Source organism: Galeopterus variegatus, unplaced genomic scaffold, assembly GCF_000696425.1.
Source record: "Galeopterus variegatus unplaced genomic scaffold, G_variegatus-3.0.2 Scaffold1255, whole genome shotgun sequence".
Classification (NCBI taxonomy): Eukaryota; Metazoa; Chordata; class Mammalia; order Dermoptera; family Cynocephalidae; genus Galeopterus; species Galeopterus variegatus.
In genome coordinates, this window is record NW_007727366.1 from 100374 (window position 1) to 126805 (window position 26432).

Here is a 26432-nt window from a genome sequence, read left to right on the forward strand (position 1 = left end):
CTTTTTAATCCCCATCACCTCCACAGAGGGTCATTGCTCGGATCCTAGGAATCATGCACCTTGTCTTGATGGTCATAGCAGTAATCAAGATAGTCACAGTTATTTCCTCTGCAATACCAGAACAGAAAAATTCTTCTCTGATAATAAGATTACGGAAAGCAATAAAAGAAAACCCTGAACTGAGAGTTTGATGGCCTGTGTTTATAAGATATTTAATGTTTTACATAAATAATGAAGAAAAAGTAACTTTTCTGAAGCCCCTATTAATTATATCATGGATTGGACTCTTTTATGAAAGTAGCTTCATTGGCGGGTATGGATAACTAGCTCAACTTTCAACTAAAAGATTACAGAGTCAGCAAATTGCAAACATAACTGTACTTTTCTACATGCAAATTACATTAAACAGTTGTGATACTTCAAAAAAATATATTTGCAAACATAAGCTATATAGTTGAATCATCCAAGTTTGTAATCCTTCAGATGACTTTATTTTTCATAAAATAGAAATAATGTAAGATTGCGAAGTCTTATTATGATTTACATTATTTGTCCTAATGGCAAAAATAAATTCAAATACTTTTATTGAAGTATAACAGACACACCAAAAATCACCAAAATCATTATTTTACTCCTCAATGATTTACCACAAAATGAACACATCCTTGTAACTACAACACAGTTCAAGAAAACAAAATAAAATGTAAATAGCAACCCAGAAACCCCACCCTTGGGGGTTTATTCCCTAACCATTACTTATTCTATTGTGCCAAAGCTAATAATCATCTGGTTTTTAATACCACAGATTAGTATTGTCTGTTTTATAAATTTGTGTCTTTAGAACCACAAAGTAGGAATTATTTTGTGTCTGGCTTCTTTTGGTTAGCATTAAACTTGTATTTGTGACATTTATTTGTGTGGTTTCATGGAGCAATTCATTCATTTTCACTGCACTGTGGTATTCTTTGAATATACATTTATCAATCCTGCAGTCAGGATGGTGGGTTAGCTCAGTTGGTTAGAGTGTCGTGCTGAAAGCACCAAGGTCCAGGGTTCAATCCCTGTACTGGCCAGCCAACAAAAAACAAACAACAAAGCAAAACAATTCTGCAGTTGATGGACATTCGGTTTGTTTCCAGTTTGGGGCTATTAGCAATAAAGCAATTTCTTGTTAATTTCTTTTGGTACACATGCATAGATTATTTCATTTAGACCAACAAATAAAATAGCTTGGTCATAGTAACTGCATATATTCAAATGTAACACACTAAAAATTTCAGTTAGACAGGAGGAATATGATACGAGTTGTACAACACGGCGACTATAGTTAATAACAATGAAAATTGCTGAGAGCAGATTTTAAGTGTTCTCACCACAAAAAAATAAGTATATAATGGATATATTAATTAGCTTGATTTAGCCATTCCATATGTATACATGTATCAAAACATCATATTGTACACCATAAATATATACAATATTTGTCAATTAAAAATTTTTTTTAAGTTTTCTGAAGATGTTTGACCAATAAGCAACCCAAACACAGTTTAAGAAAGTTCTAATTATTAGATACCCTGTCCAACACTTGACTGTGTCAGTCTTTCTCATTTTAGTTATGCTGGTTAGTGAGTGATGGTATTTCATTTTTACTTACTTTGATCTAAGTATTAAAAGGCTTGAGCACATTTAAACACGTTTGTAACCTATTTGTAAACACACACTTTCTATCTTATTTTTCAAGAGTCTGTGCACATTTTTTGTACTTTTTCTACTGTGCTATCAAGCTTTCTAAATTATTTTGAGGAGTTTTTAAAAATCAATTCTTGGGATTTTGTCTTAAGGGTGGAAATATCTTCTCCCATTTAAAAGAAAAAGTTTGTTAATACATAATCATGGGAAACAAATAAGTTTTAAGTAAAATAGAAAAAGAGGGTCTTTGAACAGTTGTATCATATGTATTTTTGCCTCTTATTTTTATGTTATAGGTCTAACTTTAAGTCACGTTAATGCATGTGTTCACTTAAATTTTTTTAATTGGAATTAATCTGAAACTTACAGAAAAGATGTAATAGAATTACAAAGGATATACACATTCCCTTTAGTCTGATTCATATACTGTTAACATTTTATCCTGTGTATCCTCTCTATATACATATTTTTTCTGAATCATTTGAGAGTAAACCACATACATTATGCTTCTTTACTCCTAAATACTTTACTGTGTGCTAAGGATGCTACTTTACATAACCACGATATAGTTATCAACTGCAGTAAACTTAACATGAATACTTTTATCTACTCTACAGCTTGTATTTGTTTTAAAAAATTGAATCAATAATGTCCTTTATAGGATTTTCCCTCTCACACAGGACCTATTCAAGGATGACATATTGTATTTAGTTGTCCTTTAGACTCTTGATCTGTAACAGTTATTGGGCCTTTCTTTGTCTCTTATCATTTATTTTATTCTATTTTTTTGTGGTTTTTTAAAAAATTTAACTTAATTTTATTTTGTCGATATACAATGTGGTTGATTATTGTGGCCCATCACCGAAACCTCCTTCCCTCCTCCCTCTCCCCCCTCCCACCCAACAATGTCCTTTCTGTTTGCTTGTCGTATCAACTTCAAGGAATTGTAATTGTTATGTCTTCTCCCCCCCCACCCAGTGGTTTTTTTTGTGTGTGTGAATTTATGTATTTATTTTTAGCTCCCACAAATAAGTGAGAACATGTGGTATTTCTCTTTCTGTGCCTGACTTGTTTCACTTAATTCTCTCAAGGTCCATCCATGTTGTTGCAAATGGCAGTATTTCATTCTTTTTTATAGCTGAGTAGTACTAAGGAAGATATACAAATGGCCAACAGACATATGAAAAAATGCTCAACATCACTCAGCATTCAGGAAATAGATAGCATCTCAGTGTGGTTTTGATTTGCATTTCCTGAATGCTGAGTGATGTTGAGCATTTTTTCATATGTCTGTTGGCCATTTGTATATCTTCCTTAAGATAGCATCTCAGTGTGGTTTTGATTTGCATTTCCTGAATGCTGAGTGATGTTGAGCATTTTTTCATATGTCTGTTGGCCATTTGTATATCTTCCTTAAGATAGCATCTCAGTGTGGTTTTGATTTGCATTTCCTGAATGCTGAGTGATGTTGAGCATTTTTTCATATGTCTGTTGGCCATTTGTATATCTTCCTTAAGATAGCATCTCAGTGTGGTTTTGATTTGCATTTCCTGAATGCTGAGTGATGTTGAGCATTTTTTCATATGTCTGTTGGCCATTTGTATATCTTCCTTAAGATAGCATCTCAGTGTGGTTTTGATTTGCATTTCCTGAATGCTGAGTGATGTTGAGCATTTTTTCATATGTCTGTTGGCCATTTGTATATCTTCCTTAAGATAGCATCTCAGTGTGGTTTTGATTTGCATTTCCTGAATGCTGAGTGATGTTGAGCATTTTTTCATATGTCTGTTGGCCATTTGTATATCTTCCTTATCTCCCAGCACCATTTGCTGAAGAGGCAGTCTCTTCCCCAGTGTATAGACTTGGTGCCTTTGTCAATTTCTTTGTCTTTTAGGACATTATCACTTTTGAATAATGCAGTCCTTTTGGTTTTTGTAGTCCTAATTTTGGCGTTTGTCAAGTATTTCCTCATGATTAGATTCCAGCTGTGCATTCTCAGCCAGGACATTACATAAATTATGTTGTATTCCTCTCACAGTATCACATCTGAGGCATACAATGTCCATCTATCCCTTGCTCATTATATTAATTTTGAACATGTTCTCAAGGTGTTTCCCAGTTCTTCCACTACATTATTATTCTTTTGCTTGCAATTCCTAATTGTAGCAAAATCTTGGGAGAAGATACTTTCACGCTATCCAAATATCCTGTTCATCATCAAAAGTTCCCCTCTTTGATTTAGCATCCATTGATGATTCTTGCTTGAACTACTCTTCACTGTGGTGGCTGCACACACCCTTCATATTTACAAGTTGGCATCAGGCATCCTACTCTAAGCAAAGTTCCTCTGTTCTCCCTTGCTTATTTACTTGTTATTATAAGTGTGAACTCATGGACTAATTTTTTGGAATGGTTTGCAATTTATTATTGTCTTAATTGTTTTGCTATTCAAATTGTCCCAGATTTGGGGCCAGACCGTGGCTCACTTGGGAGAGTGTGGTGCTGATAACACAAAGGCCACGGGTTTGGATCCCTTTATAGGGATGGCCAGTTAGCTCCCTTGGGAGAGCGTGGTGCTGAAAACCCTAAGTCAGGGGTTAACATTCCCTTTCCGGTCATCTTTAAAAAAAAAAAAAAAAAAAAAGCTAACAAATTGTCCCAAATTTGGTCAGTGAGGGTCACATCAAGCAGGCTCTTGTGTCTTTGTGACCTACTCTCATATTTTAAGTACCACCTTTGTTCTAAACTAAGATGTTCCAGTCTCTTCTTGGAGCTTCCTTCCTTCAGACCTGGAATCAGCCATTTGTCTGAGGAATCCTGCTTCATTTTAGTAGAGAATGGTATTAGAAATCAAGATCTGTACTCACTGCAAGTAGGGTGTCACTGCTTCTAGTCTCCTTCAGTGGACAGAGCTAGGAAATGAGTGTGTGTGTGTGTTTACAAGTATGTTACAAATATATGTTAACATAGCAAAAGTTAACACAGTAAGTCCGAGACTCCTGTCTTTAGAGAGGCCTGCTTATAAGGTTGGCCAGAGGCTGGCATCTGGGAACGTCACTTTGGGATGGTTCCCACCACTCCCACAACTGGTAAGACTGGCTTGCTGTTTCTAAACTGTGAGTACAAGCAACGTAGTTTATGGTGAACACCTGCTTTCCTTCTGGAAGTCTGGAGTTTTGGTACATGCTAGATAAAGGGTGCCTACATGACCAGCACCCAATAAAAACCTTCTGTATCGAGTCTCTAGTGAGCTTCCATGATAGACCACATTTCACACGTTCTCAAAACTTGTTGCTGAGGGAATTAAACACGTCCTGTGTGACTTCACTGGGAGAGGACTCATGGAAGCTTGCGCCTTTTCCCCCCAGACGTTGCCCCATGTGCCTTTCCCTTTACTGATTTTGCTTTGTATTCTTTCACTGCAGTAAACCACAGCCACGAGTATAACAATATGCTGAGTCCTGTGAATCCTTCCAGTAAATCATTGAATCTAGAGTGTCTTGGGGATCCCTAAACATGTATGTAAGAAAATGGGATGTTGTTTTTATCAAGAGAAAAGTAATTTTGTCTTCAAGTGAAATGTCTGGTTACTATGGATTGTGAAAGAAGATAGTAAAAGACTGAACTGGAGTGGATACAGTTAAATTTTAGGTTTGAGGGAAAGCGAACTTTACTTGGGCTTTGCAATAGCTACAGATACGTAAAGAAACAATAAAGTGAGTTAAAATTTTGGCAAAAGTTGGCTTGATTGGTTTATTCATGAAAATGTTTGTAAAACTTTTAATTCCATATATTACATGAATATGATTAGAACTTAGTTACATCTTTGCTTGATAGTTTGTTCTTAACAAGAGGAAGTGAAAGATCATTCTTTACCCTTTATGTAATCAGCCCAAATAGCAGAGATTCTTTCTCTCACCAGGATTAAATTTTGTGCTTTGTGCTATGTCATACTCATTATAAAAAACAAAAAACAAAACCAAAACCCCAAAATAGTTCATTACCTTGCAGCCTATGATGTGGCACCACAAGCATGGGAAATGTAAAAAATACTTGTTTATTTGGTATGTTCCATAGTTATCAATTAGTTCAAAATTATTTTAAGAGCTGCGCTGTTTACAGGAAGAGGTATCAAATCAAAGAGAAGATAAGCCTTCCCTGGATTAATTTTGTATAGACATTAAAATTTGTTTCAGAGACTGTAAATTTTCATGCGGATGGAAGGTCCTGGGGTTTGTCTTCACTGTCCATAATGTTCTTATCCTCTGGGGAAACACTGATCAACTCCTCCTCATAGCAGACATGATTATTACTCCAATAAAGTATTTTACTGTCCTCCATTCTGATATTGTTAGATACTGTAATAAGTTAAACAGAGCTATTCAGTCTGATTCTCAATAGGTGGTTTATGTTTGCCTTTCTTCATTGCCTGAATGCTCTTCTATAAGCTACAGGCCAGAAATTGAATCTTTAAAAAAGAGGGAAGAGGGCCGAGCCCATGGCGCACTCGGGAGAGTGCGGTGCTGGGAGCACAGCAGTGCTCCCACCGCGGGTTCGGATCCTATATAGGGATGGCCAGTGCGCTCACTGGCTGAGCGCAGTGCGGCCAGTCTCAAAAAGGACAAAAAAATAAATAAATAAAAATAAAAAAGAGGGAAGACTCTAACATTCACTGGAAATAACTGAACCAGGTATTAACTACTGATACTTCAAAGAACAGACTCATGAGTCCATACTTCCAAGCTTAAGCTGACACTGCTCAGAGAACTATCAGACTGAGGATTTCCAGGACTCTTTAGTCCACAAAGCAAACCAATTCCTGAGATGAGACTGCTACCTAAGATTCAGCAGAACAAGAGTTAATTGAGGAGGAATGAATAAGCAGATGGAGGAAATAGTTGTGCTTATTTGTTCAAAACATTGTTGGTATTTTTAAAAAATACTCTATCTGATAGGCATATGAGGAAGGCCTTTCTCTCACAGATCTATTTCTAACCCTCAATTTAAGTCTATGCTTCTGTAAACTGAAATGTAATACCTTTATTTATTTTTTTTCCTTTTTGTCTTTTTTCATGACCGGTAATGGGATTCGCAACCCTCGGTGTCGCGCCCGCACCGCGCTCAACCAGTGAGCGGACCGGTCTCTATATGGGATCCGAACCCTTGGCGGGAGCACTGCCGCGCTCCTAAGCGCTGCACTCTACTGAGTGTGCCACCGGGCCGGCCCTGTAATACCTTTAATACAAAAATTTTGTAAAAATTTTTTAATGTCCAAACAGTGGCTGGTTTTATTCAAATGAAATTGATTAAACATATTTGTCAGATACAGAGTTGACTATCAATACTTATGTACAGTATGTGATGGTCAAATCAGGATAATTAGCTTATTCATCATCACAGTACCTAATCATTCTTTGTGTCCATTAACCAATTTCTTGCTGACCCTCCTCCTCCTTCCTCTTCCCCACTTCTAATAACCCCAGTTCTGTTCTCTCCTTCTGAAAGTCTGACATACTATTGTTTTTTTTCTTTCTTACTTTCTCTACTTCTTAAATACTTATTTTTTAGCTCCCAATTATGAATGAGGACATGTGGTATTTCTCTTTATGTTCTTGGCTTATTTCACTTAACATAATTTTCTCCAAGATCATCCATGCTGCTGTGAATTGTAGAATTTCATTCTTTCTTATGGCTGAGTAATACACCACGTTTTCCTTAATTCAGTCATCCATTGATGGACATTTAGGTTGGTTCCAACTCTTGGCTAGTGTAAATAGAGCTATGATGAACATGGGAGTGCAGGTATCCCTTTAACATGATGACTTCCATTCCTTTGGGTATATACCCAGTAGTGAGATTGCTGGATCATATAGTAGTTCTATCTGTAGTACTTTCAGGAAACTCTATACTGTTTTCCATAACGGCAGCACTAATCTAGTTCCACCAACAGTGTAGAAGGGTTTCCCTTTCTCCACATCCTCACTAGCATTTGTTATTCTCTGTCTTTTTGGTGACAGCCAGACTGAGGTCTGATAACTCAATGTGGTTTTGATTTGCATTTCCCTGATGACTAGTGATTTTGAGCATTTTTTCATGTACTTGTTGGACATCTGGGAAATGTCATATGGTTGAATTAAATACTTTTGTTCTTTTCCCTTTTATTATTTTTCTTTGGTGTTTATTGGTTTTTTTTGAGGTGGTATGGTATAGTTACTCTTTCTCATTTGCATATCTGCTCTACCAGTGGGGTTTGTTCTTTCTTGTGTACATCGGTGGTGATTACTGTTTTTTGGAGTTCCAGGTGCAGGACTCCCTTAAGGATTTCTTGTAGAGCTGTTCATGTGGTGGTGAACTCCCACAGCTTTTGTCTATCTGGGAAATACACTATTTCCCTTCATTTCCAAAGGATAGCCTTGTTGGTTATAGTATTCTTGGCTGGCAAGTTTTTTCTTTTAGTACTCTGAATATATCATCCCATTCTCTTCTGGTCTGTAGGATATCTGCTGAGAAGTCTGCTGTTAGTCTGATGGGGACTTCTTTATAGGTGACTTGATGCTTTTGTCTTGTTATTTTTAGGATTCTCTCTTTGTCCTTAAGTTTCGTCCATCTGACTACAGTATGTCTTGGAGAGAATGTTTTTGGACTGAATATGTTAAGGGATCTTTGAACCTCTTGTATCTGGAAGTCCATATCTCTACCAACACATGGGAAGTTTTCTGCTATTATTTCATTGAATGTGTTTTCAAAGCCTTTTCCTCTCTCCTCCCATTCCAGAACACCCATGATTCAGATTTTGTGTACTTAAGGTTGTCTGATAGCTCTCATAGATTTTATTCATTTTTTAAATTCTTTTTTCATTATTTGTCTGCTTGGGTTATTTCAAAAAGACTGTCTTTGAGATCAGAAATTGTTCTGCTTGCCCTCGCCTGCTGCTTATGCTCTCAATTGTGGTTTTATTTCATTGAATGAGTCTTTCAGTTCCAGGAGTTCTGCTTCATTCTTTTTTATGGTATTTATCTCTTTGAAGACTTTCTCCTTCATCTCCTGGACTGTTTTTTCTCATTTCATCATGTTGTCTATCTGAGTCTTCTTGTATCTCACTGAGTTTCCTGAAGATTGTTACTTAGAATTCCCTTTCAGACATGTCAAGGGTTTCCTGTTGTTTGGGGTCTGGTATTTGAGAATTATAGTGTTCCTTTGGTGATGTGATATATTTTTTTCTTTTCTTTTTTGTATTTCTAGTATCCCTACATTGATGTCTGGTCATTTGGTGGAATGGATGCTTCTTCCATTACTCTGGGGTGGCTTTTGAGTACAGAGACTCCCTCCTGTAGACTTGTTATATATTTGTTACATACATACATATGTATTTATTTGTTATATATGTGTGTGTGTGTATATATATATATATTAAATACTGGTTATGAGTAGACTGAGTAGTATAAGTAGTTCCTGGTAGACTCAGTAGTTCCAGGGGGACTGAGAGGGGGGGGCTGGCAGTTACGTCTGTGACTGGTGCCACACAGGCAGCTGGAACCTCATGGGAGGTTGGGGCAGCTGGGACTGATGGGTGGCTGGATGCCTGTGGCTATGTGGGCAGCTGGGGTGGCTGGGGTTGCATGGGTGGCTGGATGGCTGGGTCCACACAGGTGGGTGAGACTGTGCAGGCAGCCAGGCAGTTAGGGCCACATGGGTGAATGAGGCAGCATGAGCAGCTGGGTGGGGCAGCATGGAGTGGCATACTGTGCAGGTCAAATTCCTGTGCAGGGAGAAGGGCCACAGTTTTGGGACTAAACAATGGCACAGGCAGCAGTAGCAGTGGTGGGATGAGCTAAGGCAGGAGGAGGAGGAAGGTTACTGTTGGAAAGTGCTCACAGCCAAGCAGATTCTTTCTGCCACAAGGGAGAATTCTTCCTGCACTGATCCTGGTGTCAGGAATGTGTCAGCACCTGAAGCCCCATGCCTCTTTCTCCTTTCTATACCACCCTGCTTGGTTTTCATGCTCCACAGGGTCCTCAACAGACTTCTGTTGCCCTCCCATACTCTCCTGCTGATGCTCTCCCCTGCTCTTGGCTGTCCTTTCCTTGCTCTGGTCCCTTTCTGTGGGAGGATCATGCATTGGGCACCTCTAGCCCACCATTTTGCCCCACCTCTTAATGTAAAATTTAAAGTGTAAATAGTATTTTGTTATTATCAGTTAGAATTAAAGAACAGATTCTTTTACTGAGTTTACTTTTCATGACAATGTAGTTATTTACATAGAATAACTACAATAAGCACAAAGAAATGACAAGTGTTTGAGGTAATGATATACTAACTACCCTGATTTGATCATTACATACTGTAAACATGTATTGAACCATCACACTGTACCCCATAAATATGTATAATTATTGTGTCAAATATAAAATAAAACAAAAAAAAGAATAACTACAATAAGAATTTGTCCTCCTTTTCACCAAGATATAATTGAACAAATTAATTATACAAATTAGACCTTGAAGTTACACCTAAAAATTTTTCTTAATCAGGCATCAGAAGCCCACCCTTAAGAAAGAACATTTTATTTCATATATGGAACCAGTGACTTCAAAACTCTTCCAGGACACATGTATGGGCTATGCTTCCTAACCTATGGCTTTCAGGACTCCAGCCCCACAAACAGTAAGGAAGGTCACTTTCTGGCAGGATAGGAGCCTTAACCGATCTGGGGTACCCCAAGAAGAGATGAATTCATCCATATTTATAGGTACTGCGGTGAAACCTGGTGGAGATGAATCTGTCATGTTTGGTTTCCTAGCCTTGGGTCAAAAGAAGAACAAATAAAAGAAAAAAATTTTAAATCTCTGGAATGATGGAGACTATTGAAAATATAGTCTCCAAATGGAAATTTGTTCTGTGGTCTTAATAGTTGCTTAGAACCATATCATCCTAGAGTTGCTGATAATACAACAAAGTAGCCTAGAGCAGTGAATTAACACCTGTTGCTGTGACTGTGTAAATGAATAAAGCCAAATAACAAGACCACAGTCAATCCAGTCTTTTTAGAAATCAAGAATAATTTGCAGAGATTGTTTAAGATCACAAGGGAAGACCTGAGAAAAATTTATCCAAAACTTGGAAATAAGACAAAAGGCTCATTGTATGAACTTTCAGTGTCAAATTGGAAATTTCTCTAACATGCCTGCTTAAGGATTGACTCTTCAGGGGAATGGAACTTTATCTGACTTACTATTTACTATTGATTAAGATCAGATTCTGTGAAATAACTGTTGAGTTGTAAAAAAAAAAAAAACCTGATAAATTACAAATGATTTCTGTTTGATGGAAAAGATGGCCCAAAAGGTTATGGTAATAGCCCTGCAGGACATTAACCAGTTCTGTATCTAATTTATCAATCTTATTCTAGCATTCTTTCCTTCATTGACTATATACACACCCGTCTCCAGTATTTATTTTCCTTTGATGCAGCCTTACTACCTTGATAGTTGCCTCATTAATGAGTCCAATAAATCTTTGACACATACTTACTATATGACAGTCTGTTTTTACGTTTTTAAAAATTATACTTTGGGCCGGCCCGGTGGTGCACTGGAGAGTGCGCCGCTTGGGAGCATGGCGGCGCTCCCGCCGAGGGTTCGGATCCCATGTGGAGACCGGTTCCCGCTCACTGGCTGAGCGCGGTGCGGGCGCAACACTGAGGGTTGCAATCCCGTTGCCGGTCAGTAAAAAAAAAGACAAAAAGGAAAAAAAAAAAAATTATACTTTGACACACCTTATCTCCAGGCTGAAGAAAACAGCAAAATTTAGTGCCTCATTTTCTGTACTAGATAATAGAAGTGGCTTTTTTTTTGTAAAATTTGATAAAAACAAAAATAAAGTGTATTGTCTATAAGTAGTGTATGTTTGTGTGCCTGGTTCTTTAAAACATTGATTATAGCTGTGAAACCTAGACATGCAATGGAAGAATATAACGAACCCTCCTCAGAAGGATAGGAAAAGGAGAAAGCTTTATCCTGAGCACCACTGTCACATCCCTACATTACTGCTGTACAACCTCTTAACTTGCTCTTGGCCATCAATGTTGCTACTCTCCAGTCTATTCACACTGCAGCCGTGGTGATATTTCAAAAATGAAAATTGGATCATGCTACTCTCATTGCTAAAAATAATTAATACCCTCTTCCAAAAAAAAAAAAAAAAGAGCCTCTTCCCTCTCTTCCATATCCCTCACACTCAACTCCAAATTAACTTACAAAGGGCCAGCCCGTGGCTCACTTGGGAGAGTGCGGTGCTGATAACACCGAGGCCACGGGTTCGGATCACACATAGGGATGGCTGGTTCGCTCACTGGCTGAGTGTGGTGCTGACAACACCAAGTCAAGGGTTAAGATCCCCTTACCGGTCATCTTTAAAAAAAAAAAAAAAAAAATTAACTTACAAAGCCCTTCAGGATCTAGCCATTGATGATCACTACATGCTCAGTTTTTACCACTGCTACTCTTGTTATCCAAGCTCTACGCACATGAATCCATCCAGTTCCTAAAACACACCATCCTGTACCTCACACCTTACTCCCTCTGCCTAGAATATCATGCCCTCCCATTTAACCTCTTAAAGGTGTAATTCCTTCTCCTTGGGATTCAAGTGTGATAACATATTCCTGGCTTTTCAAGATGCCAACTTCTCTAACCATGAAAATCTGAGTTAGGTGTCTGCTATGGTTTGAATATATGTCCCCTCCAAAGCTCATGTTGTAAACTTGGTCCCCACTGTGGCAGTGTTGAGTTGGGGCCTTTGAGAGGTGACTGGATCATGAGGACTATGCTCTCATGAATGAATCAACCCATTCATGAGGTAATGGGCTAATGAGTTATTGGATTATCAGGGAATAGACTGGTGGCTTTATAAAAAGAGAAAGTGAGCACTTCAAAGTGCTCTTGCCCAGCCCCTATGTGATACCCTGGTTCGCACAGGACTCTGTAGAGAGTTCCCACCGAGAAGGCCCTCACTAGATGTGCTCCCTGGACCTTGGACTCCCTAGCCTCCAGAAGTGTAAGAAATAAATTCTGTTTCTCTAAAAATTACCAGTTTCAGGTATTGTTATAAGCAATAGAAAAGGGACTAACACAGTGTCCTGCTTGTGTTGCTACAGTCTCTAATGCATTCTTGTATAACAGTATTTCTTACACCAGATTGTAATTGCCTGTTTACTTAGCTATATCTCTTAGCTAAAAGCAAAGATGTGTCTTAGTCATCATTTTATCCCTGGCACCTAGCATATAGTGCCTGGCACATAGTAGTTCCTCAAAAGTACTTGCTAAACAATTCTGGGCACAGACAGGGAATGGCCATGGGAGCAAAATGTTGGAATGACAACAACTGATTATTAAAACTGAAGTGTTCAAATATAAGAGTACTTCAAGAAGTTCTTGGAAATATTCATATTATCATTTAATTCTATTTTTCCATCAACTTTTTGAAACATCCTCATAATTGTGTGGTCAGGATACTAGGGATGTCATACGTATGGCCTCTGACATCACTCAGAAGGACACTGAGGGAATGCCAAAAGACAGGATGCCCAGCATCTCAATGAATAAATGTATAAGTGAGCAGGGAGTCCAGTAAATGTTAACAGAGGGGGAAGAAGTGGTAGAGTCACAGGCATTAGCCTCAGAAAAGGTATTTGTACACGAGGATTGATGATGATGGTTTTAAAAAGGCAAGGATGCCGTCTTCTATGAATTTACTAATCCTGCAGTGTGTGGAGAGTGGGAGAGTGAGCCTCTTCTTCTGCAGAGAGATGCACAGGAGAGAGCTTACCAGGAAAGGTTGGATGGGGGCACTGACCTGTTTTAGAGAATATAATTGTGAAGGGAAGTGAAGTATGTCAGTGCAGGACCCTGTAGCTCCCCCTTTTCTTCCAGTATGGCAAAAGCAATATTTGAGATGGTAACTGTTTAATCAATGATAGAGTTTGGATGTTATTGTTCCCCTAAAACATGTGGAAATCTGATCCCCAATGTGGCAGTGCTGGCAGCTGTTTTGAGTCCTGGGGGACAGATATCTCTCAAATGGATTAATGCTCTCCCTAGGGTAGGTAGTAGTGAATGAGTTCTCTACTAGTTCCTACAAGAGCTGGTTGTTTAAAAGACCCTGGCACTTCCCCTCTCTCTCTCACTTCCTTTCACCATGTGATTTGCTTCCACCTGCCGCATTCTTGCCACTTTCCACCATGAGTAGAAGCAACCTGAGGCCTGCATCACATGCACTTATCCCAGAATCGTAAGCCAAATAAAAGTACATTCTTTATAAATTACCCAGTCCCAGGTATTCTTTTATAGCAACACGAAATGGACTAATGCAACAAATTTGTATTGAGGAGTGGGCTGCTGCTATAGATACCTGAAAATGTGGAAATGGCTTTGGAACTGGGTAATGGGCAAAGGAAGGAGTTTAGAGGACTCAGAAGATGACAAAAAGATGAGGGAAAGTTTGGAACATTACAGAGATTGGTTAAATGGTTGCAACCAGAATACTGGTAGAAATGTGGGCAGTAAAGGCCATGCTGATGATGAGGTCTCAGAAATAAGGAACTTATTGGGAATTGGACAAAAGATCACCCTTGCTACACCACAGCAAGTAACTTGGCTGCATTGTGTCCATGCCCTAGGACTTTGTGGAAAGTGGAACTTAAGAATTGTGAACCAGAATGTTTGGTGGAATAAATTTCCAAGCAGCAAAGCACTATGGAAGCTGCATGGACACTTGCAACAGCCTGTACTGAGGTATGGCAGAAAAAGCATGATGTAAATCCAGAATTTAAAAGGGGAGCACGGCATAAAGATTTGGAAAATATACAGCCTGTTCACGTGGTAAAGAATGAGAGAGCCCTTTCAGAACAAAAATGCAAGGGTGCAGCACATAGATTGGTTGCTAAAGACATTAGCTTGCTGATGAGGCAGCCAGATGCTAAAAGTCAAGACAACAGGAGAAAAGCCCTGAAGGCATGTCAGAAGTCTGGAAGGGCGCCTGTCCCATCACAGACCCAGAGGCCTAGGGGGACCAAGTTGTTCTGGAGGACAGACCTAGAGCACGGCTGCCCTCAGGAACCTACTCCCTGTATCCCAGCTGCTCTGCCTGGAGCAGCCCTGCCTCAAGTGGCCCCAAGTATGGTTTGTATAGCAGCTCTGGAGAGCATGAGCCAGAAATCTTGTTGGCATCCACATCATGTTAAGTCTGCAGGCTGGCAGAACATGAGAGCAGTGGAGATGTGGCAGTCTCCACCCAGATTTCAGAGGATGCATGGAAAAGGCTGGGGGCCTAGGCCACGGGGGTGGAGCCCCCACAAAGGCCGTCTACTAGAGCAATTCTGAGCAGAAATGTGGGGTCAGAGCCACCACAGATAGCCTCCACCAGGGAGATGTCTAGTAGAGCCAAGGAAGGAGGGCTGCCGTTGGGACCCCAGAACTGTAGGGCCACTGGCAATGTGCAACACTGGCCTGGAAAAGCTGCAGGCTCCTTTTTCTCTGGGCTGTGCCCAGCAGAGCTGTAACACTAAACAGCAATTTGGTTGCAAACTTGAATCTCTGGAACCATCAGATAGCTCCTGGTTAAGTGATACTCAGAAGGAAAAAAAGTAGGTTCCAGGGGCTCTCAAGGAGGCTGTTTAGGAAACATACCAGATGGAAGCAAGAACAGAAAGAAGTGAAGCCCCATCACTATGATAAGCCAGAGAACAGGAGGGTTACAGCTCTTAATCAGTAAACAAAAGGTGTGGAAGATACACTCACTCAACTTCTACTGACTGATGCTTAGCCAGTTTATTTTATATCTATATAAAATACACACACACATACACACGAGGGGCATTCAAAAAGTTCCTGTAAAGATTTGTATTATATTTTAATTCTATTTTTCCAGAGAGTGAGAGAAAATAAGGAAGGGGGGAGCAAGGGGGCTCTCTATAGTTATTTATTGTGTGCTAGGTCCTCTATATACACTGTCCTATTTAATCCTCATGAGAATCTTATGAGAAAGGGATGATTTATTCCCATTTTACAGATAAAAAAACCTGAGACTCAGAGAAAGTAAATGGCTCTTCAAAGTCACATAATTGCTAAGTGGAGAAGGCAGAATTCAAACTCAACTTTGATAACCCATAGTTGGCCTTATTTCATTACTCGAATTTTGGCACCAGATGGATTTCTTTTCACTCAAGCATTTGACATATTGAAAGTTTTAATAACTTCAATTCTTCAACAACATACAGTAACATCTTAGGGTTAGGAGTATTTTGATGCATCATTTCCCCTCTCTTTTATTTTCCTCATGTCAATTCTCTCTCACTCACACACACACAATTCTGTAACATTAAAAATAGACTGGCAGGACTAATAAATTACTGAGTAGTACCACTGGGTGTTTATCTGCCTTTATGTGCTTACCAGTGTGTCCTATGAAGGTAACTATAATGGCTTTAGTCCCTAGTGAAGGATAGGTTCACCATCATTACAACTTTTCATTCCACCTGACTTCTAACTGGTTTAATCCCTATACCCCACCTCTTAACATGGCATGGATAATCTAGCACAAGGAACAGCAAACATTTCTGTAAAGAGACAAATACAAATAGGAAATATTTTAGGCTTTGCGGGACATACAATCTGCTATAACCTGAATATGTCCCTCCAAAATTCATATGGTGAAAATTAATCACCTATGTGATGACACTAGAAGGTGGGGCCTTAGGGAGGTGATTAGGTCATGAGGGTAGAGCACTGATGAATGGGATTCAGGTCCTTAAAAGGGGCTGAAGAGATGAGTTCACCCTTTATACCATTTGAGGACAGTGATAAGGTACCTTCTCTGAACCATGAAGCAGGCCCTCACCAGACCTTGATCTTAGACTTTCCAGCCTCCAGAACTGTGAGAAATATATCTTTGCTGCTTATAAGCTTTCCAGTTTATGGTATTTTGTTACATCAGCTTGAAGACAGTCTCTGCTGCAGCTACTCTACTTTGCCATCACATGCAAAAGCATCCAAAGACAACATGTAAATGAATGTGGCTGAGTTTCAATAAAATATTATTTACAGAAACAGGTGGTAGGCCAGACTTGGTCCATGAGTCCAGGCCATAGTTTGTTAATTCCTGCCCTGAATCATTAATGCTGAATATTAAGGTGATGAAAGAGTTGAGTTCCTTTTCCTGTATTTTGAATCAGCCATTATCCTACCCTGACCTCTCATACCCTAAGCCTTCCCACCCACCTCAACCCCCTTCAATGTGTTTTTTTGCTCATTCTAAAATCTCTTTGTGAAAAATCCTTTCACTCTTGTTTCCCATGATTTCCATCATTACAGGATTTATACTCTGTTCATCCTTAATGATTGTGTTCTCCACTACCACCACTTCTATAAATTCTATTCCCCTAATTTTCCTCAATCATAAAATTAAGGTCTACTGAGAGGGAATTATAAGAGGATAATGTGGAAGTGGCAGAAATATGGACTGGTTGCTAGATGGTCATGAAGGAAAGGATTCAGAAGAGAAAAAAGAAAAAATCTGTGGTTAATTTTTTTTTTGTATAATTTTCTATAGCTTTCTTTTCATACAACACATAATATGTAAAAGAGTAACATTAAAAATCTGACATTTGTATAATGTTTTACTAAATATCTACTTAAACTTTTCCAATCCTACCACTGGTCTTTGGTCACCCAAGGAACTCATGCTAAAATATCACTGTGTTTTCACGCACTGTCTATCTTCTTTAGGGCTCTGGGATAAAGGCCAACCAACATGTATAGAACAAGAACAACAAAAACAATGTGGGTAAACATGAAGGCCAGAGAAATGGCAACTTCTTCATGAAGGGAAGCTGCTTATCCTCAAGGGAGCCACTTGAGGACTGTCCTATGAGCTGTTTTTCATGCCTGACAGGAAGGTATGCCCTGGTGCCTAAGATGTTTCAGTTCTTCTTGCCTGGGACCCTAAATACAACAACACATTGAGCCCATCAACTTTTCAGACCCACAATAATCACTGGGGCTTTTTCTCAAAGTGACAAAGCATAGTTTACAAAAAGCTGAATACTGTAGAGGAATGAAGTCTCCCTGATACTTTGATTAGAGAAACAAGGATAAGAAAACAGGGACTTGGTTCACAACTCTCTACTTTAGGGTAACTTCCAGGGAATAAAAATTCATGGAAGATCTCCACAGAAGTGGGATACCAATTACTTAAATCTATGACCAACATATTCCACATGAACATAACTTAAAACCTGCTGTAAATACATTCTAGTTATGTTCATCAAATTAAACAGTAGCCTTTGGGGACAGGGAAAAAGTCCTAAGCAACTCTCAACACTTAGCCTTTTTAGGTTTTATGGGTAATATAAAAGAAATGATACTCTCTGGAGAAGTGACACCATCTGTATATCTGAATCTCTACTTTGGATTCAAAGAGTAACAAGAACCACCCTATATCTTCCTGATGGAAAGGATATAAACCCTCAGCCTAACCTATCAAATAAGAATTTCCTTACAAACTGAGAGGCTACAAAAGGGCTCTGATATGACCAAGAGTTGGGGAAATTAGATTTCATAATGTTCATACTGCTTCCCACTCTCAGGGATTTCTTGAATTTCCACAAATGGGTATTTGGGAGGTTGGGGATCAAATCAATGGAGATAAGAAACATACTACCTATGGCTCAAAAGAATGTATTATGCAAGTGCAATTAGAAGCATAAAGAATTGGTTGTCAAGTGCATATTAAGGGTCTTCCACCTAAATACTTAGGTATTTAACACAGTGATAAAACCAACTTACATTTCTTCACATTCAGTAATTTTTCAGGGTTGCTCTTCAGTGTGAATTCTTTGATGTCTGATGAGGGATGAACTGCACTTAAAGCTTTTCCCACATTCATTACATCTAAAGGGTTTCTCTCCAGTATGAGTTCTCTGGTGTTGAATAAGAGCTGATGAATGAATGAAGGCTTTTCCACACTCACTACATTTGTAAGGTTTCTTTCCAATATGAATTCTCTGATGTTTAGCAAAATTTGAGCTCCGGCTAAAGGTTTTCCCACATTCATTACACTCATAAGGTTTCTCTCCAGTATGAATTCTCTGATGCTGAACAAGATGTGTGCTTTGACTAAATGTTTTTCCACATTCACTACATTCATATGGCTTTTCTCCAGTATGAACTCTCTGATGCTTAGTAAGGGATGAGCAATGGCTAAAGGCTTTCCCACATTCTTGACATTTATAGGGTTTCTCTCCAGTATGAGTTCTTTGATGTTTAATTAGTGCTGATGAATGAAGGAAAGCTTTATCACATTCATTACATTCATAAGGCTTCACTCCAGTATGAATCAACTGATGCTGCACAAGATGTGTACTTCGATTAAAACCTTTCCCACATTCATTGCATTCATAAGGTCTCTCTCCAATGTGAATTCGCTGATGTACTGCAAGAGATGAGCTTTCTGTGAAGGTTTTCTTGCACTCACTGCACTCAAAGAGAATTCTAGTATGAGTTCTCTGATGTTTAGTTAAATTAGCTTTGTGGCTAAAAGATTTACCACATTCATTGCAGGTATAGGGTTTCTCTCCAGTATGGACTCTCTGGTGTCGAATAAGAACTGAATGGTAAGTGAAGAGTTCACCACAATCATTACATTTATGAGGCTTTTTCTCCTTATAGGTTCTCTGCTTTTTCATTACGTTTGATTTCTGTTTCAATCTTTTCTCAAGTGTATGAAAGGTATAGGATCCTTTGGGAACTCTGTCTTGAGCAATAAGGACAGACTTCTGACTGAAGTTTTTCCAACATACATCACGCTCATGATCTCTTTTCTCAGGGAGTGAATTCACATGGGTAAATATTTCTCTGAAGTGTTTCTCCTGATTTCCTTGCTGATTTTCTAACCAATTTTCACATTCAAGAGCTGTTTCCAAGTTGGAGTCATAGACACTACTCCTTGTTATTCTGTCTATTATTGCAACCTGGCATGATTCTTTGGAAAAATCTTGCACTGAAGTTGAATCCTTGCTCTCAGGTCTTGTCTCCATGTCTGAAAGACATTGATTGGAAATGCAAATTTCCTTTGTTTCTGTGCTCAACAAAAAGGCAGTACTGTAATAGGTAAGAGTTAATAAAGATGAAAGCATGCCATCAAGAAATAAGTGGATTTGACTCAATAGATGATTTGCAAAGAGAAGCATATGGAGGGAAACAAATGGTCAGAATATGCAGAGAAAATGAATACACCCCATCCAGTACAGCCATAAGAGAAGGAAGATGACCAGAAATATAGAGGAGGGATGCAGATAAAGCAATATATCAGTGAATGAGCAGGCAATGAGTACATTAGACCAGCATGGAGAGAAACAACTTTTTACAGAATACCTACTGCTATAATAAATATCCAGGCAGTTATCATCTTACTTAGTGTAGAGTACAGTTATGACTTCTAAGTGTCCAGTCTTCCAATCCTACTCATGTCCAAATGTGCATCCCACTGCCAGTTTAATGTAACAATGCTTTTATAATATGTCCCTGATCAAAAATCTCCTGTGATCTCTCATATGTAATGGCAAAGATATGAAATGATATATGTACAAGGCTATTCACTGCAACACTGATGTAGCAAAAGAAAGTTAACAGCTCAACTGTAGAAAAATGACTGAATAAACTATAGAGTATACATATAATGAAGTACTATACAACTTTTTAAAAAATGAGAAAGATCTCTATATTGCTATGATGTGATCTCCAGAATATAATGAGAAAAATAAAAAAAGCAACGTGTAAATGAGCATGCATACCCTGCTACATTTTGTGTAGGAAAAAAGGACGGGGATACAAATATATATACTATTTGGTTATATTTTCTTTTTTTTTTCTTTTTCTTTTTTTTTTTTCCTTTTTGTCTTTTTTCGTGTCCGGCAACGGATCACAACCCTCAGTGTCGCGCCTGTACCGGACCGGGACCGGCAACGGGATCGCAACCCTCGGTGCTGCGCCCGCACCTCGCTCAGCCAGTGAGCAGCAGGTCTGTACGTGGGATCTGAACCCTCGGCGGGAGCGCCACCGCACTCTCAAGTGGCGCACTGTAGCAGTGCGCCACCGGGCCGGCCAATATATTTTCAAATACCAAGGAAGGATAAACAAAAGACTAATAAAAATGTTACCTATAGGGAAAATATCAAAACAGAAGAAAGAGGACAGGGGTGGGAGGTAAACCTCTCTAAATATATCTAATATAAGTATATTAGAATTTTTATATCCAATATGAAACTATTTTGTAAAGATAAAATAGTTTAAACACCATGGTTCAAAGGAAGAAACAGATCAGTGAAATAGAAAAGTTCAGAAATAAACTCAGGTATATAAAAGAATTAAGGATAATATAAAGATGATACTTCAATTGTTAAACAAAAGATAGATTTGTTTTTCTAACAAATGGTGCCATAACAATGATTACACATTTAGAAGAAAATTAAGTTAGACTTTTCCCTCATTTCATACACCCAAATAAGTTCTATTCATTCATCTACTCATCTGTTTATCTATTTTATTTAACAAATATCTATTGAATATCTACCATGTACTAGGCTCTGTGCTAGTTACTGGGGGAAAATACACATAGTCCCTACACACAGAGGTAAAGAGAATTTAATCTAACATTCACAAATAAATATAAAACTGAACCTGTTCAAAGTATTGAGAAATAGAAGGCAAATGATGCTATGAAAAATCTGAGGGTGGGGCTGGCCCGGTGGCGCACTGCTACAGTGCGCCGCTTGGGAGCGCGGCGGCGCTCCCACCAAGGGTTCGGATCCCACATACAGACCGGCCGCTCACTGGCTGAGCGAGGTGCGGGCGCAATACCGAGGGTTGCGATTCCGTTGCCGGTCACGAAAAAAGACAAAAAAAAAAAAAAGAAAAATCTGAGGGTGAATAAGAGGAAGAGGATTCTCTGAGGAAGTAAATCACTGAGATGAATGAAAGTGGACTGGACTTGGGACTTGGGGGCATATTCCATGATGTGACAAAAGTGTGGGGAATGATATGTATGAAAGCCCCAAGGTAAGAGGGACATTCAAGAAAAGTACAGCGGCTGAGAATATGAACTAGAATCAGAACACATGAAACTGAATCCCAGTGCTGCCACTTACTAGTTCTGTGATCTTGGACAGTTATTTAACCTCTCTACTTCGGTTTCCTTATGTGTATGATATGGCAATAACAGTGCCCACTTCATATGGAATAACAATAATAGTTACCTTAATGAGCATTAAATGAGAATATTTATAAAGCACTTAAAACTGTGACATAGCATAAGTGCTACATAAGTGTTTGTTAAATAAATAAAACATAAATTGATAAAAGGCTGGTATAGGCAGGTAGAGATAGAGATTTTGACCTGTGGTCCATGGACCCCTGGGAGACTGGTAAGTTCAAAACTACTTTCAAAAATAACACTTAGATGTTATTTGCCTTTTTCACTGTTGTGGTATTTTTCCTGAGGTTGCAAAAGTAATGGTGGTAAAACTGTTGACAACTTAGCACAAATCAGGACAATGACACTAAACTTATTAGTAATTACTATATTCCTCCCCACCATGTAACTCTCAGTTAAAAAGCAAAAAAGCCAGTTTCACTTAAAAATGTCTAAAGAGGGCCGGCCAGGTGGCGCACTGGAGAGTGCGCCGCTTGGGAGCGCGGCGGCGCTCCCACCGAGGGTTCGGATCCCATGAGGTGACCGGTTCCTGCTCACTGGCTGAGCGTGGTGCGGGCGCAACACCAAGGGTTGCAATCCCGTTGCCGGTCCCCGGTACGGGCGTGACACCGAGGGTTGCGATCCCATTACCGGTCAGTAAGAAAGACAAAAAGAAAAAAAAAATATGTCTAAAGAAGCAATAAACATTATAAATTTCATTAAATTTGAATCCTTGAGTACAACACTTTTTAACATTCTGGGTTGATGAAATAAATATTCATAAGACGATTCTGTTCGCACGGAAGTATGATGGTTTTCTTGAAGAAAATCCCTTCTGCAATCAGTTGAATAGTGAGCAGAACTAACCACTTTTTTCATGGACATTTCTACTTGAAAGAATAACTAACAGAAAAACTATGTTGCCCACATTGAGTATTTAGCAGATTATTTCTTAGAAATGAACAAAGTGAGCTTGTCATTTCAAGAAAAAACAAATGACAGTATTTGGTAAAATTTGAGCCTTCAAGCAGAAATTACAAGTTTTGGAAAACATTTACCTACCACTGAGAGCTTGATAGCTTCTTAAAACTTAAAAGACTTTTCTGGTAAGGTCAGTGGTGACATTAAAAAATATGATTTTTAAAAACATTGACAATGCAAAGTGTCAACATTTGGAAGATCTATAAAACTTAATGAACAAATATTTTCCAAAAGATCAACAAATTTTAATGTTAACGGAGTATGAAAAATTTCTGGATATGGTTTCAGATTCCACATTGTACCTAATCTTCAAGAAATTACCACTTGTCCGGTTTTGGAGTCATATCAAAGAAGAATAGCCATACTTATCTGAAAAGGTTATAAGATACTTCTTCCTTTTCCAAAACTATATGAGTATATCTCTGTGATGCTGGGTTTTCTTCATACACTTCAACCAGAACAACATATCACAACAAACTGCATTCAGAAGCATGTGTGAGAATACAGCTATCTTCTACTAAACCATACATTAGAGATTTGCAAAAGTGTAAAACAATGCCATTTTTTGTTTCTGTTTTTCATAAAAATTATATTGTGTTAACATATAATGGGTTTATAATTGTTATTTTTAAATGAATTAACAGCTTAAAATTTTTCTGAGTTTTAATTTCTAATACGATATTTAATTTCTAAATATTGGTAGATATAACCTACATAAACAAAAGCTCTTTAGGGCTCTCGATAATTTTTAGTTACACCAGATCCTATGATGCCAAAACATTCAATAACTGCTACAATAGAACACAGAGACAGAGGGAGAGTAGGTTAGAAATAAGGCTGGAATAATAAGTAAGAGTCAGATTTTGCAAAACTCCATAGGCCTCAAGGATTTTGGCTGTTATCCTAAAGGCAATGAGAAGCCATCAAAATGTTTTAAGCAGAACAGAACAGAGTATACAGGGGCAAAGACAGAGTCAGAGAGATTATCATAGTAGTCCAGGCAAACAAAAGGGATATGGAGGGATGTTAAGAGTCAAGAAATATTTACAATATAATTAGGTAAATATAATAATAAATTGGATAAATGAGAGAAGGGGAAATGCAAAGACTGTTCATAGATTTCTGGCATGTACAATTTGATAAAACAGTATGTATCGTTAAGACAATTACTGGAAAAGGATCCTGCTGGGCAGGGGGAAGGAGGATTTGGGCATATTTCCAACATTTAGTTTTAAACAAGTTGTATTGAAATGTCTTTGACATGAGCAAATGGAGACAAATAGTTACAGAGATGTTCAGAACAGGAGCTCCAAGGAGAGGTCTAGAATGGAAATACAAATTTGGAACTCATCAGGATAGATGAAAATTGGTTGTGGGAACGATAAGACGACATAAGGAGAAAGTACAGGCTGCAAACAGATGAGTAGCTGACCAAATCTGACCTCAGACAGTTGTTTGGCCCACACTGTTTATATAAATTTTCCGTATTAGTTGCCAGCTTTTAAAAACAGGGAGATTTCACATAGAAATCAAATTTGGGGTTTCCATTGAAAAAAACTGGTAGCACACTGAATGACAACAACCAGTTAGAGCAGGGGTTGGCAAATACAGACAGCCTGCTGCCTATTTTCCTAAACAAAGTTTTACTGGAACGCAGTCATACCCATTCACGTATGTATTATCTAAGGCTGCTTTTAAACTCCCATGGCAGATTGAATAGTTGCAGAGAGACCTACTTATTTACTAGGTCTAATTATTTACTATCTAGCCCTTTACATAAAAAGTATGCCAGCCCTTCAGCTAGAGCCAATGGAGTAATGGCTACTCATTTCAGTTGAGGTGTGTGTTCCTCTAGTTTATCAGTCCCACCCTGCTTGCTTCACTCAGTTACACCACCTCCTGGCCCATGTAAGCACTTAAGTTTATGACTTCAAGTATACAAAGGGAAGGGAGATTAAAGTCAAATCCTGAGCAATTCAAACATTTAATTGTTTGAAAAAGGCTAGGAAGATACACCCAGAGAAGTAAGAGGCAATTTCAAATGGATTAAGGATTTAAAGAAAAAATTCAAAGAAAAATATACTAGAAATTATAGGCAAATATTCATGTAATCTTGGGGTGAGAAAGGACTTCTCAAGCCATACTCAAAAGGCAGAAAATAGAAGATTGTGAAACATTAAATTTGTACATCAAAAGGCACAGCAAAACTAAAAGGCAAAAACTAGAAAAAAAATCTATGACATAACGAAGGGTAAATATCTCATATACAAAGAGCTCTTACAGATCACAAAGAAAACAGCAAAATCTCCCACAAAAAAAAAAGAAGGGTGGTGAGTATGCAAGTCACAAAAACTAACAGGCCTACAAGGAGAAACAGACATATCTAAAATCAAAGGAAAAGATTTTAAAACTCTCTTGGCACTCAAAAGAGCAATAAGATTAAGAAGAAGAAGAATATTCAGGAAGGACTTTCTTTATGAGATACATAAGTACAGTAATTAAAACAGTATGGTAGGGGGGCATATATAGATAAGTAAACCAGAGAGCCTAGAAATAGATCCAAGTATGTAGGAGAACTGGGTTTGGCATTACAAATCAGTGACAAAAGATTCAATAAATGATGCTGGACTATTGGCTTTAAGCATGGAAAAGTCAGTCCCATATTTCATACCACATACAAAATAAATACCTGTAAAACAAAACTTGAATATTTTAGAATAAAATAGAGATTATCTTTCTGATATTGGGATAAGAAAGACAATTCATAAAAAGCAAACTATAAAACAAAATAAATCTGATATTAAAATTTTAAAACTCTGTATGCCTAAGATACCATAAAATAAAATAAGTCAAAGATTGGAAGAACCAATTTTTCCTCACTGATTTCTAATGCTACCTCTGTTCATGCGTTAGTATCTAAAATATATAAAGAACTCCAACAAATCAAGAAAAAGATGTGAACAGCACAATTTTTAAAAACAGGCAAAAAGTATCAACAGGTAATTCACAAAAAAGGAAACTTACTGAATAGCCAATAAATATGAAATGTTCAAACTCACTCATAATTACCACTCAGAGGAATGCAAATTAAAAAACACAAAATAACATCCTGTACCCATCAGTTTGATAAAAATTAATAATTGTGATAACATCAACTGTTGGCCAGGTGATGGTGGCAAGACCCTGGTAGTTCCTAGTAAAGCTAAACATATGATACTTTAAGACCCAGTAATTCTTCCTCCAGTTATTTACCCTAAGCCAACTCTCAAGATGAACATAAGGAATCAGTAAAGATCCATCCAACTCTGTCACTCATAGCCAAAAAGGAAAAATAACTGTTCAGTTTATTCACACAATGGACTTACTGAATAAACATGATTCATACATACTAACACAGACTAATATCAACATACAATATGAAATTTAAAAAATTAGATTACAGAAGAAAAGGTATAACATAGTGAAATATACATAATTTTATGGATCTATGTATATGCACGTGTGTGTGTATACATACA

At 38.1% G+C, this 26432-nt stretch overlaps 1 protein-coding gene across 1 annotated transcript in view; it reads right to left on the reverse strand.

Moving 5' to 3' along the window:
* Nucleotides 1–26432, reverse strand: part of ZNF286A (zinc finger protein 286A) — a 46279-nt gene that overhangs the window by 12691 nt on the left and 7156 nt on the right. Inside the window, exon 6 of the mRNA XM_008575907.1 lies at nt 18531–19782. Coding sequence (XP_008574129.1) covers nt 18554–19782 — 1229 coding nt within the window. The 3' untranslated portion in view covers nt 18531–18553. The remainder of the gene's footprint in view (nt 1–18530; nt 19783–26432) is intronic.